The sequence below is a fragment of the Podarcis muralis genome, chromosome 5, assembly GCF_964188315.1.
Source record: "Podarcis muralis chromosome 5, rPodMur119.hap1.1, whole genome shotgun sequence".
NCBI lineage: Eukaryota > Metazoa > Chordata > Lepidosauria > Squamata > Lacertidae > Podarcis > Podarcis muralis.
In genome coordinates this window covers 91,056,161-91,074,204 of record NC_135659.1, presented here as the reverse complement: position 1 = coordinate 91,074,204, position 18,044 = coordinate 91,056,161, and the positions used below count along the sequence as shown (strand labels likewise).

General features: G+C 42.4%; 1 protein-coding gene across 4 annotated transcripts in view; it reads left to right on the top strand.

Annotated features, from left to right (window-relative positions):
- The window catches only part of TAF4 (TATA-box binding protein associated factor 4), a 78,680-nt gene extending 62,458 nt beyond the window's left edge, over window positions 1-16,222 (top strand). For all 4 annotated transcript variants that reach the window (XM_077929348.1, XM_077929346.1, XM_077929347.1 and 1 more), the window contains 5 exons: window positions 914-1,044; window positions 2,978-3,103; window positions 5,179-5,235; window positions 5,395-5,514; window positions 14,447-16,222. In XM_077929348.1, the coding sequence (XP_077785474.1) occupies window positions 914-1,044; window positions 2,978-3,103; window positions 5,179-5,235; window positions 5,395-5,514; window positions 14,447-14,614 (602 nt within the window). In that variant the 3' untranslated portion in view covers window positions 14,615-16,222. The remainder of the gene's footprint in view (window positions 1-913; window positions 1,045-2,977; window positions 3,104-5,178; window positions 5,236-5,394; window positions 5,515-14,446) is intronic.
- The last annotated feature ends 1,822 nt before the right edge of the window (window positions 16,223-18,044 follow it).

Below are 18,044 nucleotides of genomic sequence, written 5' to 3'. Positions count from 1 at the left end.
CACACACACACACCACATTTCCATTATATGTTATGTCATAGCTATGTATCAATCATCAGCTAAGCATAATTGTCAGGCTTCTATAGCAGGCTACCAAGTGTTCCTTCCGTCTTTCCCTTTCTAGCAAAAGTTATTGCTTGTTGTAAACAACTTTTTATACTTGGAGAAATAGATTGTAATGCGGCGATTAGAGTTGTAGGCTTGGGCCTAGGAGATCTAGGATTAAATTGCTGCATAGCCTTTGAAAAAAATCTGTAAACTGCCTCGTATCCTGTCAGGGAAAAAGGCGGGGTATAAATATAATGCTAATAAATAATATATGGGTATTTCAGTCGCTAGGTATTTGCCATCTTTAAAATGAAGGTCATAGTGTCCTTCCTCACACACCTCTTTTCCAAAAAGCAGCACAGTGAGATTCATGAAGCCCATTGCAAATAAAAGGAAATGAAATGAAACTAATTAATATCACTGTTAAGTAGTACACATACTTCAATAGGTGCGCAATCCACTTGGTTAGGAAACCCAAAAGCATTAGCTGTGTTGGTGCATAGTACTGTAGTAAATTGCTGAGCTTTGTTTGAGAAAAACAGCTGCATGGGGCTCTTGGGTTGTAAGTCACATTATGTGAATTGTTTTGGGGGGCTTTTTGTGCATGCATAGCCATCACTTTGGGGGCTGCAGTATCAGGTGGTGTTAAGTAGGTAGGAAAGGGCCATCACAGGTCAGACACTATTGGTAGAACTTTTGAATCACCATAAGCTCAGTGCTTTCCAGTGGAGTCATCTCACACATTCAGTGGCAAGTCAACCAACAAGAAACCAAGCAATGTGATTCTTTACATGAACTCGGCTCTGAATCGGCAATGGCTGCTTAGGTTTCTTACTGAATGCCTTTTCTTTTCTTGGAAACGCAGGTAAGAAGCATGGAATAACGGAAATCCACCCCGATGTAGTTAGCTACGTATCGCACGCAACGCAACAAAGGTTACAAAACCTGGTTGAGAAGGTATCGGAGACCGCCCAGCAAAAGAATATGTCTTATAAGGTAAATAGTCTTACCGGCAGTGAGAAGGTTTGGCAACTTGTATTCTTTTGAGCTCTGGTTTAATGAGCTCAGACGCAATCCCAGGAATTCTAGCCAGTTTCTAGCCAGTGATCTACAGCTTTTGTAGCCTTCCTAGCAGTAGAGAACCTCACGGTGGTGAAGAAAAGTATCCAGGCCTGAAGAAATCAAGTGTGTCTTGTAGACACGGTCTTTGCTGTGACAATGGAGGCATTATGGGAATAAAGCAACAACAGGAATGTTTTTCCTCTTTAATAACTATGCCAGGGCTGCTTCTTGGGACATAAAACACTGTTGCATGGATGGGGGGGGGGGGGGAAGGAAAAGCTACTTTGGCTTATTGAAACCTGCTATCAAGTTAAATTCTTAAATTTCTTTTGAAGTCACATGCCTTTCATTAAATAGATAAATAAATGGGCAGATTTAATCAATCGTTGGCTAGGTTTAGCTCCTGTTTGGTCCTTTTTGTGGCAAATTCTTGCACTTTGAAATGAAACCAATGGAGGTGCTGTCAGGTATGATGAGAAATCGGATATTTTTATCCACTGCATTAAGAAGCGGGCAGTGCAGGGTGGATAAAATTGGGAGATGGTGATGATGATTCTGAATTTTCTCCTAAAGTTTATATTTATGTACACACCCTGGTTTAATCCTGGCTTGAGGGCAAACCATAGTTTGGTATATTCTGCTGAAATAGCAAATGAGAAGTGGAGGCTTCTAATCTCCTCCCCTCATGTACAAAGGAAGCAAGAATGATAGGAGGGAATACACAAGTCTCACAACCTCGTAATGAAAAGCCATGGTTTGTCATTCTGGGTGAAGTGGATCTCTAGGGGATTTCTTTCTCACTGGCCAGCCAAATGACAGATTTTGTGTAAAACCTCCCATTGATGGATGCTCTTTTGACAGTTGTGTTGCCTTCAGCTTCACCCCCAAATTCTTACAGTTCCCTGAGTTGCAGGTGTATCACATGGTGCTATTTTCAAAGCTTCATTAACTGAGCTGTTATAGTCTAAGAGGGAGTAGAATGGGTGTGTTGTTTGGGGTGGCAATTTTTAAATTTGCTTTATTTCTATACCCAAAATTGCCTGGTTAATATTGCCTCCTGTAGTCCTGCCCTCCCTTCTGTTCCCTGCCCCCCCCCCCAATACTACATGATGCTGAATGGTGGAACTCATTGCTGCTGGAATTACTCCATGGAAAGGACCGACTTGACTTAGGGCAAATACGAATGTAAAAAGCTATTAGCAGAGAAGTTCAAAATTGGACTTACTTATGGTTAGAGTATCCCTAAACTTAATTTGGCTGAACACTGGACTGGACAGGAGATTAGGCAATGGTTGTCTTGATATTCTGTGCCATTACACGCTTTCTCAAAATCCACCTCCAGCCATTATCTGACACAAAATAGAGGAACTGATGAACCGTTAGCCTGATCTACTGGCTGTCCTATATTTTCCGCCTTAGACCAAGCTCTGGAAATGAAATTGTGTAATATATTAAAAGAAGGATACGTATCAGATATTCTTGAGTTGACTTGACAGGTTTCCATCACCTAAAGAACTGGGCTTTTAGGGGAAAAGAATCTTTTTGAAAAAGGAAGCTGAAAATATCACTTGAACGTTCATAGACCCTGATGAGATCATAGAAAAGATTGTTGAATTAAAAAAACAAAACAACAACACATTTTTAGCCAGCTGTATGAGTTTAAAGATTAACTTGCTGTTTGAAGACAACTAAGTGAACATATTGAGCTTTAATATGTGTGTGTGGTGTGTGTGTGTGTGTGTGTGTGTGTGTGTGTGTGTGTGTGTATATATTCTCTCTTTTAGCTGTGCAGTACAATTGAGCAGCTTTGTGAAACCCCCCCCCCCCCATTTTTTCCTAATGAAAACCATTTCACCACATTTTTTAGGATGATGAAAGATACGAACAAGCAAGTGATGTTCGGGCGCAGCTCAAATTCTTTGAACAACTTGATCAAATAGAAAAACAGCGGAAAGATGAACAAGAAAGGGAAATTCTAATGCGCGCAGCAAAGGCAAGTGCTTTGTTGTTGTTTTTCACCCCTAATAGATTGGCAAGTGTTGCATTTGACGTTGAAAGATCCGCGGTTCTTTTGTTCTCCTGGCTGTGAAATGAGACGGGAGGCTCTTCTCCTAAGCCTAAATGCCACACAGTGTGATGCTGCTCTTTTGCATGCTGTCTTTAGTCCAGAACCACAAAAGGACTGTATGTCGAGCTTCATCCACACAGTGGCCCCCCACCACCTTTTTGGGGGGAGGGTGTGTCGGTGTCCTTCATCATCCAGAAGCCACTCCCAGCAATTTTAGAAATTGCCCCCAGCAGCACTCTGGTAGAGCATGAGGCTCTTAATCTCAGGTTCATGGATTCGAGCATCATATTACAAAAAAGATTCCTCTTGGTCCCTTCCAACTCTACGATTCTGTGAAAACAGCTGGAGGATTCTGGTGTGGATGGGAATACTTCCTCAGGTCTAAGTGGGCTCCTTGGATCCCGGCCTAGAACTGTAACCCAGAAACTGAAGTGGAAAACGCTTTGTACTCCCTTGAACGGGGAGATTGAACCGAATAACATTTTGCACTCTCAATGATGGCTCAAAGAGAAGCAAAATGCCCCATGCAAATGCATTTTGTAAAACCAGGCACAAAAGGGGTAGCGTGGAACCTCCTGCTTTCTCCTTATGGAGGAGCAAATCCAGTGAGAGCTTTGCTGCTTGGTTTGAATCTGAACCGAGCCACAAAACTCCCTGGGTGACTTTAGGCCAGTCACCGTGGGTGATACCCAACACTGCGTTAGCAGAGTTCCACTTGCACTCTACTAACTTCCTTGTCCTCTCCTTTCCCTGTGCTGTCCCCCAGATCGTCCTGCAGCCCCCCAGGAGCAGATTTTGTGGGTGTGCAGGGCCTGCAGAGGAAGAGAAAGTTCCATTGCACAACTGGAAATTTTACACATGTTTCTCAACCCACAGGGTTGTGAGGATAATCAATAATAATAATAATAATAATAATAATAATAATAATAATAATAATAATATTTCTGGGTGGCTCCCAACAGAATACTAAAAATATGATAAAACATCAAACATTAAAAAGTTCCCTAAACAGGGCTGCCTTCAGATGTCTTCTAAAAGTTCGTTGTTTATTTCCTTGACATCTGATGAGAGGGCATTCTACAGGGCTGGTGCCACTACCGAGAACTCCCTCTGCCTCATACCCTGTAACCTCACTTCTCACAGTGAGGGAACCACCAGAAGGCCATCGGAGCTGGACCTCAGTGTCCAGGCTGAACGATGGGGGTGGAGACGCTCCTTCAACGGATAACCCCCTGTATGCCACTCTCGGATCCTTCACGGAAGAGCCAAGATACAAGTGTGAAAAATAAGTAACTGCTAGACTTCATTGCTGTGTATAATGGAGAGGCCAGCATCCTGTCTCATACCCAAAGCGTGAGACCCATTGAGTTCCACAATTTGCTAGGAGATCAGAATACCTATATTAGGTTCATTGGATCTGAAGTCCTCCGGACACCAGAAATCACCAAGGAATTATCAAGAGAAAGGGGAAAACCCTCCATTCAGACTCCTTTCTTTCTTAAATAGAACTATGCCAGAGCTTGAGGTGGGTGCCTGGGTATTTGGCTGGACCCAGTCTGTTTCTTCCTCACTCTCCCAGCCACCAGTGTGGTAGCTCATCATCTTAAATTTGAAAATCTGAGCATGTGTTAGGGTTGGACTAGGACCTAGGAGACCAGGGTTCAAATCCCTACTTGGCCATGAAGCGCTGTGGGTGAAACTGGGCCAGTCAGTGCCTCTAATCCTCAGCTTTCTCACCTACCTCACAGGGTCGTTGTGGAGATTAAATGGGGGGGGGGGGACCATGTATACCACCTTGAGCTCCTTGTAGGATTAAGTGCAAGATGAATGCAATAACTAATAACTCATTAATCTATGTTTGGAATATAGTTAAAATACGAAACATATGTTATAGCCAAGTACACATTTTTAAAATGTCTCTGATTTATTCTCTTTTTTTCCTTACTTTGTCTCTCCTCTCCTTCTCCCTGCTGCCACTTTGAAATTCTTCATCAACACAGTCTCGATCTAGACAAGAAGACCCAGAGCAGCTTAGGTTGAAACAGAAAGCCAAGGAGGTATGTTTCCCCCCCCCAAACCGCCTGTCGTATTTATCGTCTCAGTGCTGCATTTGTTACATTTTCACCTGCGTAATAATGACTGCGTTCCAAAACTAGCACAGTAGAGAGTAAAAACACCAAGGAAAACGGTGACTTTTTCTGTTTTGCCAAACACAGATGCAGCAACAGGAACTAGCACAAATGAGACAGAGGGATGCCAACTTGACTGCCTTGGCTGCAATAGGACCCAGAAAGAAGAGGAAAGTGGATTCCCCAGGCTCTGGATCAGGGACAGAGGTACAAGACTACAACTCTGTTTGTACATCATTGGATCCTAGACTTCTGATAGCTCTGGTGCAGTTTCAGACTAAACTGAAATTGCCCAACACAGATTTTCTTGTTGCGGGTGTAAGAGTTAGAATTAGCCACCCCAAGTTTAACAAAGCGTGCACCACCTATGCAAGTTGCAAGTCTCATTGCTGATACATTTTCCTGCCCCCCTGCTGCACATCATTTAATTACCCTTGGGTGCCTTTTACTATATATCTTAAATTTCTTTAAACCTATCTGCCATGTTCTTTCTTACAACTGTGTAAGTTCTGACAGGCATAATATTTTAAGAGGCTTTACTGTTGAGTTGATCTCAATGTCTTTGGACTGATAATTTCAAGATGTGTTGGAGCAGATTCTTTTCTTCATCTGTCTTTTCTTAGTGGTGCAGAATGTGCAAAAAATAATAATCTTTCTTGATGTGAAACAGGATATAAAGTTGGCATTTTGTGTGTGAGATGTAACCTCTGGAATGCTTCATAATGGTTGTAGTTCCCTTAAACAAAGGGTTGGAGCCTCAATATATCTGATCTGCAATTCCAGATGCCTCACAGAAAACCTTTATTAATATAAAAGCAGATATCTCTGCCAATTTGTTTTCTTTATTGCTATAGCAGCAGTGGAAGAAGAAAATGGGCTTTGAAGTTCATCTTCTTCCGCATAGCTCTTGACAAAGATGATTTTCATGTTGCAGGCTTTCCTGCGAATAGCAATTTGGATAACACTCATTGAAACAAGTTTCCATTTTCTCTTCTAACGGAGACTTTAATTAGAGGCAGAAATTGAGCAGATGCACTCTTCTAGTTCTGTAGTGTGTATTAGTGGAACCTGTTGAATTCCTGCCTGGGGCAGAGCGGCAGTTGCACAGTATGAGACAGTAGTAGACGGGGTGAGCTCCTGTTGCTCGGTCCCTGCTCCTGCCAACCTAGCAGTTCGAAAGCACATCAAAGTGCAAGTAGATAAATAGGTACCACTCCTGCGGGAAGGTAAAGAGCATTTCCGTGCGCTGCTCTGGTTCGCCAGAAGTGGCTTAGTCATGCTGGCCACATGACCCGGAAGCTGTATGCCGGCTCCCTCGGCCAATAAAGCGAGATGAGCGCCGCAACCGCAGAGTCGTCTGCGACTCGACCTAATGGTCAGGGCTCCTTTTACCTTTACCATTACCCCAAAGGCCAACAAAAATTATTTTGGCACATGGGGTAGAAAATCCCATAAGCAGCTCTTTCCCCTTCCTGCAGTAAAATATACAACAGCAATGAATTAACTAAATTGTTGCCCAAAATCAGCTGCTTGAGGTAGTAGTCTCACTTTTTTTTTTTACAGTAGGACTGGTCCTGGTTGAAGGCACAAAATGAAAGTGCAGAAGCTGATAAGCCTATCTAGAAATATCTCTGCAAAATTCCCCCTTTCTAGAAGCTGCAAGTTTCTCTGGCGTGTGTTTATATTGTTACTAGTAAATATTTTATAAATCTTACATAGCTTTTGTAAATCTGAAAAGCATTTACATAGGTTTTATAAATCCATTTGAGTCTAAACACCCATATCTAAAAGGGCACTGCAGTGAATTGCATGGGACTGTGTCTATGAAGTCCTGGGGAGAAGGGAATTGAGTTAAATCAAGCTCAAAGCTTACTTAATTTTAAAAACTTAAGTTGCGTTCTCAGCAGTAGTAGCACGTAGAAAGATGTGGAAAAATAGGGAATGCAATAAAATTATCATTACTCAAACTTGGAGCAGTGATCCAAAATAGCATTCATTGTGTCTAAGTCCATTAGGTGTGCTGAGCAAATTTAGAAGTAAGCTGTGTTCAGTTGGGCTTACTCCCTAGTTAGGTCTTCTTAGGATCGGAGCCTAAAACAATTTACTTCCAAACCTTACCAGTAAACTTGCTCTCAAACCCTATCAGTCAGAATAATAATAATAATAATAATAATAATTACTATTACTACTACAATTTATATACCACCCTTTATCCAAAGATCCCAGGGCGGTGCACAACATTAAGAACATAATTTATGCAGCATAATAAAAAACAGAATACACAGCATAATAATAAAACAATCATGATAACTGCCCCCCCCCATATACATTTAACAAACCAAAGATTATTTAATTGCCAAAGGCCTGGGTAAAGAAGAATGTTTAGTTTTTATTGAGCAATAGCACCTACTCCCTGATTGGAGGTGCAGAAGTGATCCTTCTTTTTTAGTTCGTTCAGGATAAGGATACCGTTAAAGAGAAGGACTTCAATATGCCCATTGCGTCATTTTGGAAGTCTGCTCCATGCAGCAGGCCACGTTCCAGTGGTGGGTGGTGCCAGGGGCAAAAATGGGTGGAGCAATGGGTGTGAAGCTTGCTTTCTTCGGTACAGTATAAATGGGAGATAAATGTTCACATGGGACGCGGGTGGTGCTGTGGGTTAAACCACAGAGCCTAGGGCTTGCCGATCAGAAGGTTGGCGGTTCGAATCCCCGCGATGGGGTGAGCTCCCGTTGCTCAGTCCCTGCCCCTGCCAACCTAGCAGTTCGAAAGCACGTCAAAGTGCAAGTAGATAAATAGGTACCGCTCCGGCGGGGGCATTTCTCTGTGCTGCTCTGGTTTGCCAGAAGCGGCTTAGTCATGTTGGCCACATGACCCGGAAGCTGTACACCAGCTCCCTCGGCCAATAAAGCGAGATGAGTCACGACTGGACCTAATGGTCAGGGGTCCCTTTACCTTTAACGTTCACACATCTCTTCATTCAGGCAAGCAAGAGTCTTAGCCCAGTGCCAGCCAGGCAAAAGCAGCTGAGGACCCGAAGCAGGATTGCCTGGGTGAGGGAGCATGGCTTAGCCAGAGTCTCAAAGGCCAGTCAGAGATTTCTGGAGGGTGCCTTTGGACCCTGGACTGGAGGTTCCCCAATACCTGAGTATAGCATTGGTCCCCCAAGTACATTGTATCATGAAGCCCTACCACAGTTGTTCCTCTCCAGGGGCAGGTCACTGCTAAGTGGACCTACATTGCTGTGTCTGAAAGCAGTTTCATTTAGTTCCTACATATTTATCCAAGGTAGATTTAAAATACTATGTGGGCTATTAGGATCTCTCTCTCTCTCTCTCTCTCTCTCTCTCTCTCTCTCTCTCTCTCTCTCTCACACACACACACACACACACACACACACACACACACCTACAGGCATACAGTGGGATCTCGTGTTACGTACTGTCCTCCTTGCGAATGCTTCGGTTTATGAGCTCCGCTAACCTGGAAGTAGATGCTCCAGGTTGCGAACTTTGCCCTGGGATGCGAGCGGAAGTCGCGTGACGGCAGCAGCAGGAGGCACTATTAGCAAAAGCGCACCTCATGTTACAAGCTGTTTCGGCTTAAAAACGGACCTCCAGAACGAATTTCAGTTCATAACCGGAGGTACCACAGTACACACAAACATTTCACTTCATATGCCCTTCAGTATATGGAATCTGTTTTCCATTCATTAGAAATTCTTGTTTGCATATCAGCAAACTGTGATCAATTTAGTTACCTTAGTTTAATCTGTTACTGGATAGCCAAATGTCCTAAATCGAAGCTTTTGTTTGCTTAATTAAGAACCAGCTGCTTTGGATCTAATTGACTCGCAGCAGCTGCTGCTGCTGCTGCTGCTGCAGTTGACATTTTTAAACTGAGCTCCCCTTGTCTCTCTCTTGGTGCATGCACACATGGTGGGGGCGTTTTTCTTGCAGTTAAAGCAGTATTACCAAAACTGGTTCCGATCAGACAAGCGTGCTGATATCCAAGGAATGTCGGACCTTAATAAGTCACCTGTAAGCAAAGCAAAAAAAGGAAAAGGGGGGGGGGGAGCCAAGAAAATGTAATTGCACAATTAGCTTGTGGATATGATGTTCAATATCCAAGATGATGTCAAAAGCCCAGGTTTTACCTGGACAAATTAATTTGTACCTTGAGTCGGTATTTGGGCAGATATATGCAATGTTTCTCAAGCCTTTTGAGTTTGTTTCTACAGTGGTACCTCAGGTTACATACAGTTCAGGTTACAGACTCAGCTAACCCAGAAATAGTGCTTCAGGTTAAGAACTTTGCTTGAGGATGAGAACAGAAATTGTGCTCCAGCGGCGTGGCAGCAGCAGGAGGCCCCATTAGCTAAAGTGGTGCTTCAGGTTAAGAACAGTTTCAGGTTAAGAACGGACCTCCGGAACGAATTAAGTACTTAACCTGAGGTACCACTGTACTTTTAAGCACGTTGCTTTCTGGAAGCGGGGTGGTCCTGTCTAAAGCAAGGGGCTTGGAGTGAAGAATTTGGCAGGGATAGATTTGAGGTATGTGAGCCTTTGGTCACACTGTTAGACGAGGCTGCACATTGAAGAAGGAGGGGGCAGATGGATCGTGATCCTGGGGGCTGGAGCGGTGAATGAACGGGACCCTGCTGGGGCACTACAGTGTATCAGGAAAGGAAGGTCAAAGAGTGGGAGGACAGTACCACTGTGCACTAAAAAAATAATCCTAATATTTTTCTCAAATATGACCCTGCTAAGGCAAATGGTACTAAACCGCAGCTGCTCAGTTTGTGCAAACTGCAACTTCAACTTGTACACCAATTAGCAGTCTTTCCAGGTGGTATATCTCCCTTGGTTCTTCTTCTTCTTCTTTTTAATATAGAAAAATCAGAGCAGAGACAAATTCTCTGGTCTATATATGCCACCTGCTGGTCTCAGCTCATTACTGCCTCTCCACATGCATTCCAAGACAATGAGGAGATACTGCAAAACCTCCTGTCTCTTCCGATGCGATAACTCACTCATATCCTTTGTTTTTGTTAAGTTGACTTACCTTTTAGTAATTATTTTACGAAACAAAAGCTATGTGCTGCTTCTGTAGTCTTAATCTGCGGATGAAGGGCGGTATGCAAATTCAATAAACAACAACAACAACAGCAACAACACAATATGAGAAGTGATGTAATCTTAGTATATGACTTCCAAAACTGTGCCATTATAGCCCCTGCTGTTCCTTTCACCCCCCTTTTAAAAAATGCAGAGCTTTTGCTAAATAGTATACTGTTAAACAAATTTGCCCTCAGTAACTGATAGTCATGTTTATTGTGGATTGGAGCAGTTGCTTCTGCCTGACATTCACCATATTTTTCTGTGTTTAAGACGCCCCCATGCATCACAAAAGCCAAAAAGCATCTGCCCAGCAGCCAGGAAGCGCATGCACAATTGCCGCAGCATAAGCCAATCCACAGCAGCCCTTGCTGCAGCCACCAATCACCCACCCAGTTGCCGCTGTCAACCTTCTGCTCACGGCTGCAACCAATCGCCCGTCCCCCTCTTTGCACTACCCATGTATAAGACGAGCCCCGATTTTGAACATTATTTTACAGTAAAAAAACTTGTCTTACACACGGAAAAGTACAGTATTTGCAAAATGGTCATGCTCTTAGCCAAAAGGGCTGTGCTCATAAAAGGCTGTAAACATGGGGCACCATCTATTTGAATAGTTTTTCATATCATAAGCTGGTCACTGAAGCTGGCTGTAAACTATCTAGGCTGGTTGAAAGCGTCCGGTTGGCTTCCTGGGCTGTATAGAAGCTGAGATGTGGGTGGAGACCAGGGACCGAGGGAATTTTTTGTACCTTCCCCAAACAACTGCTTGTGCCTCAAGTTCACCTTGTGCTTTGTGGCTTTTACAAGCAGATCTGCGTTGGCTTCGAATGGGCTGATATCTTACAGCACAGGTTCAATGTCTTGCCACATCCATACATTCAGCTTATAATGCCAGTGATAGCGATAACCAGAGCTCCCCAGTCTCTGACCCTTAACTGACTCGGGCACTCAGCTTTTTACTGCCACTGTAAGATTTGCAAATCTTGGGCCCACCACTCCCTTTTGGCATTTGCTTAGGCCAGCCTTCGCCAACCCGGTACCCTTGAGATATTTTGGACTGCAACTCTCATCAGCCCCAGCTTGAATATAGGCCTGACCTCTTTGGAAGCAGAAAGCTGAGACTCTTGCAGCGAGCCAGATAACTTCTGTTCTCTTCAAAGACCTTCTTCGTTGGAGGTTTCTAAGCAGAGGTTGAATTGGCCATCTCTCATGGATGGTTTAGCTGAGGTTCCTGCATTGTAGGGGTTGGACTAGATCAGGCATAGGCAAACTCAGCCCTCCAGATGTTTTGGGACTACAACTCCCATCATCCCTAGCCAACAGGACAAGTGGTCAGGGATGATGGGAGTTGTAGTCCCAAAACATCTGGAGGGCTGAGTTTGCCTATGCCTGGACTAGATGACCATTGGGTCTCTTCCAACTCTACAATTCTATGATTCTAAGTGCTATAGATGTACTCATAGGTAGGCCTTTGCTGGGCGATAACATCATGAAGCATTCTCACTATCGGGGTGGCGGCGAGGGGAATCATCCAGTAGTTGCAGGATTCCATTCCCTGAAGACCCGGAAATTGTTATGTCGCCTCATTTACCTTGTACATAATACTACAAAAATGAATGTTCAGTGCTCGTTAAAAAGACACCCCAGAGGATCGAAATTCACAGAATGTGCCTTAGTTTTCCTCCGACTCCTATGTGGATTCCGTGTTCCCATGATGCTTTGGGTGTCTGGGGACAGACGTCCCCTGGATAATGTTGCCCCTATGAGTGTGTCTTTATAATGACTTATGAAACAGATGTTGGCCCTCTGATGCTAAAGCAGAGTAGCATCAGTCTAAGAATGTTTCAGTTCTATGCCAGCAGGTATTTAATCTGTGCTGTTCATGTCTTTAGCGTTCTGCAAAATTGCATTAGCTTTTTACCTTCTGTCTCTGTTCCCCATTTTATTTCTGTTTTAATGGCTTTAATTATTTTCGCATCACTCTTTTTATTGTTACAAGCCACCTTGCACATCTCTCTTGATACACAAAGTTCAGGGTAGAAATTACTCCAGTAAAACAAACAAACAAACAAATTGACCACTACGCGAGGTGGGATAAAAGTCCAGAGGTCTTCTAAAATGTTGATGGATGCTCACGCACCCTGGAGCCAGTCTGGTGTAATAGTAAATATAAAGTGTTGTTTGTTTTAGGTAGGGCCAAGCTGAAACCTGTCCATTTAGAGAGCCTTGAGCCAAGTCATTTGTATTACCATAAAAGTCACGCAGAGAGTCCTGCGGTCTAATCACTTTACTGGGTTGTTGTCAGGATAAGAAATGAAAGCTACTTTACTGAAAGGGGGCTGCAGAAATGGCAAGGAACCTAGAAGGCATTTGCAGAAGAGGCAGCAAACAGGAACTGTAGGTGGGAAGAACTAGCTATAATAGCTAACAACAACAACATATTTATAAGCCACTCACCTGACTGAGTTGCTCCAGCCACTCTGGGTGGCTTCCAACAAATTAAACACAGTAAAACATCAAACGTGAATAATAATATTTTTTTAAATTTATATCCTGCCCTCCCCAGCCGAAGCCGGGCTCAGAGTGGCTAACAACAGTAAAAGTAACACAGTTTACATAAAACCACAGTCAATTAATTGAAATACATTCTAAAATCAATTCATTCGAAAATCATAGAGTTGGAAGAGACCACAAGGGCCATCGAGTAAACGAAGTTGGCATCGAGTAAACGAAGTTGGCAGATTCTGAATCAATTCAGAATCAAATTAATGGCAACCATTGGGCTAGAGTTCTATGAGTGAGTTAAAAACTCCCCTATCCAGTCCTTCCTTCAGGTGTCTTCTAAAAGTCAAGGATTGTTTATTTCCTTGACATCTGATGGGAGGGCATTCCACAGGGCAGGCACAACTACCTGTGTGCCTGTATGTTTCCGAGCACAATTCAAAGTGTGATGCTGACCTTTAAAGCCGTAAACAGCCTCAGCCCAGTATACCTGAAGGAGCGTCTCCACCCCCATCGTTCAGCTCTGACTTTTAGAAAACATCTGGAGGCAGCCCTGTTTTGGGAAGGTTTGAATGTTTGATGTTTTGTCGCTTTTTTATATATTATGTTGGGAGCCGCTCAGAGTGGCTGGGGAAACCCGCCAGATGGGCGGGGTATAAATAATAAATAAATAAATCATCATCATCATCATCATCATCATCATCATCATCATCATCATACCAAGAGGGCCCTCTGCCTGGTTCATTGTAACCTCGGAACTTGGACCTCAGAGTATGGGCTGAACGATTGGGGTGGAGATGCTCCTTCGAGTATATAGGGCTGAAGCCATTTAAGCTTCCCATCCCTGACATAGAGGAAACTTTCTAAGAGATTGTTGTTGTTGTTTAGTCGTGTCTGACTCTTCGTGACCCCATGGACCACAGCACGCCAGGCACTCCTGTCTTCCACTGCCTTCCGCAGTTTGGTCAAACTCATGCTCGTAGCTTCGAGAACACTGTCCAACCATCTCGTCCTCTGTCGTCCCCTTCTCCTTGTGCCCTCCATCTTTCCCAACATCAGGGTCTTTTCCAGGGAGTCTTCTCTTCTCATGAGATGGCCAAAGTATTGGAGTCTCAGCTTCAGGATGTGTCCTTCCAGTGAGCACTCAGGGCTGGTTTCCTTCAGAATGGATAGGTTTCATCTTCTTGCAGTCCATGGGACTCTCAAGAGTCTCCTCCAGCACCATAACTGAAAAGCATCAATTCTTTGGCGATCAGCCTTCTTTATGGTCCAGTTCTCACTTCCTTACATCACTACTGGGAAGACCATAGCATTAACTATATGGGCCTTTGTCGGCAAGGTGATGTCTCTGCTTTTTAAGATGCTGTCTAGGTTATTCAGCTATACTGCTAGCTCAGAGAACTAACCCATTGCCCTGTTCACATACACTGTATTCCATACAGCTTCTGCCGCCGCCGCCTCCAATGCTTCTCTGAGGGCTTGGAAAATAAACTAACTTCTCTTCTTTCTGTTTTCAGGGATCCAGCACGAGTGTGGCAGTGGCAGGCAGCTCTGGAGTCGGAACAGCCAGGCAGTTTACACGACAAAGGATAACGCGGGTGAACCTCAGGGACCTCATATTATGTTTAGAAAATGAGCGAGAGACAAGCCATTCACTATTGCTATACAAAGCATTCCTTAAGTAAAAAAAGTGGAGAACATCAAGGTATTTTTGGCGGAGAAGACACCTGGGGACACTTTTTTTTATATATATTTGCAGATTACGCCTTTTTGTAACGAGCATATGGGATACTGTTTAAAAAAAACACCCACCCCATCAACAAACCATCACCACCACCACTCTGAGACAACCACCTCTTTACAAGGAACCGTTTTCTAGTCCCATTTATTATAAACTCTTTGGTGTAAGAGAGAGATCCCTTTCTTTGACAGTAAGGAGACTTGCAAAGGCCTGAGGAGTCGATAAGAGGACAATTTAAAGTTTAACTCATCTCTTTGATTGAGTGGCCTTCTTGCCAAACAAGCCATATTATAGAGACTGATGGAACCGTTTAGCAAATAACCAGCTACTCTGTGTCAGATCCTGTAGCAATTTCAACATTAATTGTGCATTTTAGTTCAGTTTTACTTAACGAGATCGATTATATAGGTATATGTCTACAGCAGATGACCTCATTTTATTTTAGCTTTTAAATGGAGTCAGTTAGCAAAGCGAACTGATTTTAATAAATATTTATCTTTTCCTGCCCAAAATTGTTCAGATCCTAGATTACACTTAATTTTAAGCGTAACCTCAATTCTTTTAATCTTGTTATTATCGCTTATTAGAGGCAACCCCCCACTCTGAAGGCCCACAAAGGAGGGTTACTTCTGAATGTTGTATCAGCATCTGTAAAAATAGAAAAAGAAAAAAAAGAAATGCATTTTATTTGCTATAGTTTGTAAAGCTGTAAAGTTTAAAACAAAAAATGGAAAAAGGAAAAAAAGAAAAAACCTTTTCAGCATAAATATATTTTACTTGCACTGTGTTTTTTAGCGAAAGTGAAAGCTTAGATTAAATAAAAATCAAAGTTGAGAGGAATCATCAAAAAAGACAGTTTCTCAGTGTGAAATCAAGTGTTGAAAAATGGTTGGTGTATTTTGTCAGTAAATGTACATAATTTTTGGCACATAACATTAAAAAAAAATGGCTATGTAAACTATAATTATTTTGCTAAAAGACTGTATGCAAGCTATGGGCTTACTTTAAAGACGTCCAGAGCAAAATTCCCCTCTTTGTACCTATTTTTTTATTACAAATATACTAATTGGTTCTTTATATTTTCAGAGGTTATTGTATTAAATTGTCTATTGATAGTACTTTTATGACTGTAAATATGTCGGCTTTCTTTGTGTGAACTCTCATGTTAGATTTTAAGGGCAGGGGCCACCGTGAACACTTCTTGCGCAAATCCTGTTGAAGCGAAGGGAGCTCTGCGACATGAACTGGCATTGGGTTTCAAGGGAGCCTTGTGCGAGAAGCGTTTCCGGTGGATTGCACCTTAACTCTTTTTGTGTGTAAACTGAATGCTGATCAGTATTTTTATCAAACACCCTACAAACTGTTACACCTTTTTATTTCGTCTTTTAGGGAATAAAAATCCTGTCTTTCCATTTTATTTTCATGTAAATTTTGCACAGTTCCTTGTTCATATGTAAATATTTTACTTTCAGAAATGAAGTTTTTAATTGCTATTGTTTTATATAGGATTGAAAGAAAATTAACTCCTTTATTAAAAACAAATTTATCTGTATCTGTGTATGTATTTTTGCTCTATAAAAATACTTCTGTTTCTGGATTTATTTAATTTCTCCCCACCCCGTCCCTACACTGCTACCCCACTCCCTTTTTAAAAAAAAAATTCGAAGAAATAACCTCTCTTGGTTTTAAGCAGTGTTGGGAAGATAACAATTCATCAGGGTGATCAGTGCCTGAAATAAAATTACAAACTGTATGCCAAGGAAACTCAGCTTCTGCACTTGGAATAAATTATGCTAGTTATATAAACCTGCAAATATGTACTTTGCCTAATCAGTTCTGCGTCTATAAGATTCAGCTACTGTGGTATAGAGGTTAGAATACTGGATTTGGGAGAAGGAAAACTGGGTTCAAGTCCCTATATCAGCCTTTCTCAACGCCAGCCTGTAATATGTAGACTGCACTTCCACTTGAAGTTTCTGAATTGTAGAGCACGTTTACAAAAGTCCAATTCAGATGTCATCGGAGCATGCAGTATTTGCTGTACTGCCTGGGCTTTGGGATTTCTGGTTCCAAACAGCAGGCCGGGCATGGCTGCCCTGCTAAGTGACCTTGCGCCAGCCACGTTTTTCCAGCAGAATAGTTGGGAAAATATTTATGCCAACCTGAGCTCAGGCTGCAACGGAGGGAGATAAATCCAATAGGTAAGTTTGGCTGCTTGTTTATTTATATGATCAGGAAAGAGCATGCAAGAGGAGGAGGAAGAGAGAAGCACGGAGATTGGATAGAAACACGTAGGCTTCAAGCGAAAGAAAAGAAAAGAAAAAGGCAGGGAAACAAATTGTAATTCTGGGATTTAAAAAGCTGAATCCTGTGTCAGCTATGAAGTACATTTGTAATGTATGCCAATTTTCCATAATTTTGTTGGATGTTGGAAGGATATAGTGTGATGGAAGGCCACCACCACCTGGGAAATGTGGCTTCTGATATTTTCCTAGGTACCTACATGATGGCAAGTTTACATTTATAGTTTTAGGAACTAGATATCTAAAAAACTTTTAAAAAAAGCTTTCTAGGACATTTTCAAGGATTCTGACCTTTGGCCTAATATTTTAGCCTGGATAGCTCAGCTGGTTAGAGCATGGTACTGATAACGTCAAGGTTGCAGGTTTGATCCCCACATCCACATATTTCTGCGTTGCAGAGAGTTGGACTTAGATGATCCTCAGGGTCCCTTCGACTCTACAGTCCTGTGATTCTATGTATTTGTGTGTACGTATTTCTGTGCTTCAATAAGTGTTGGGGAATACACACAAGTTCAGGGCAGAGGTACCTGACAGATGGGGATGAATAGCAAGCCATATGATTGTGTCTGAGCTCCGTAAGACTTTCTTCCGAGTAAACCAGTTGCTTGAAAGGAACTAGTTCTAATTCAAGTTCTAGTTCAAGCTTATTCTGCCCCAAAATGAATTAGTTCCGGTTCATGTTCGTCCTTTTACAAAACGGACTAGTTTAGTTCATGTTTGTCCAGTGAACATTTTAGTTCATAAAAAATTCATTCCTGGCAAAACAGTTTCAGCATTCATAATTTTACAAGCTGCTGTGCAGAAGTGTAAGGTCCAAAGGCTTCCTTTTTAAAAAATTTGTGCCAGATGTACAGCTATTAAAGGTACAAGACATCATTTTCCCTACAAGAGCTAAGCCCTTCAGCGAGGAAGAGACAGGAAATGCTTCACATTCCTTCTGAATTCTTAGCAGCAGTCATTAAGTGTCCTTGGAGACAACAGCATCTCCCTATCTGTCTAATAAGGCTTAGAACATTGCCTTCACTTTTTGCTTTCTAACTTTATACAAGTCTGATTCATGCTTCTTTTTTA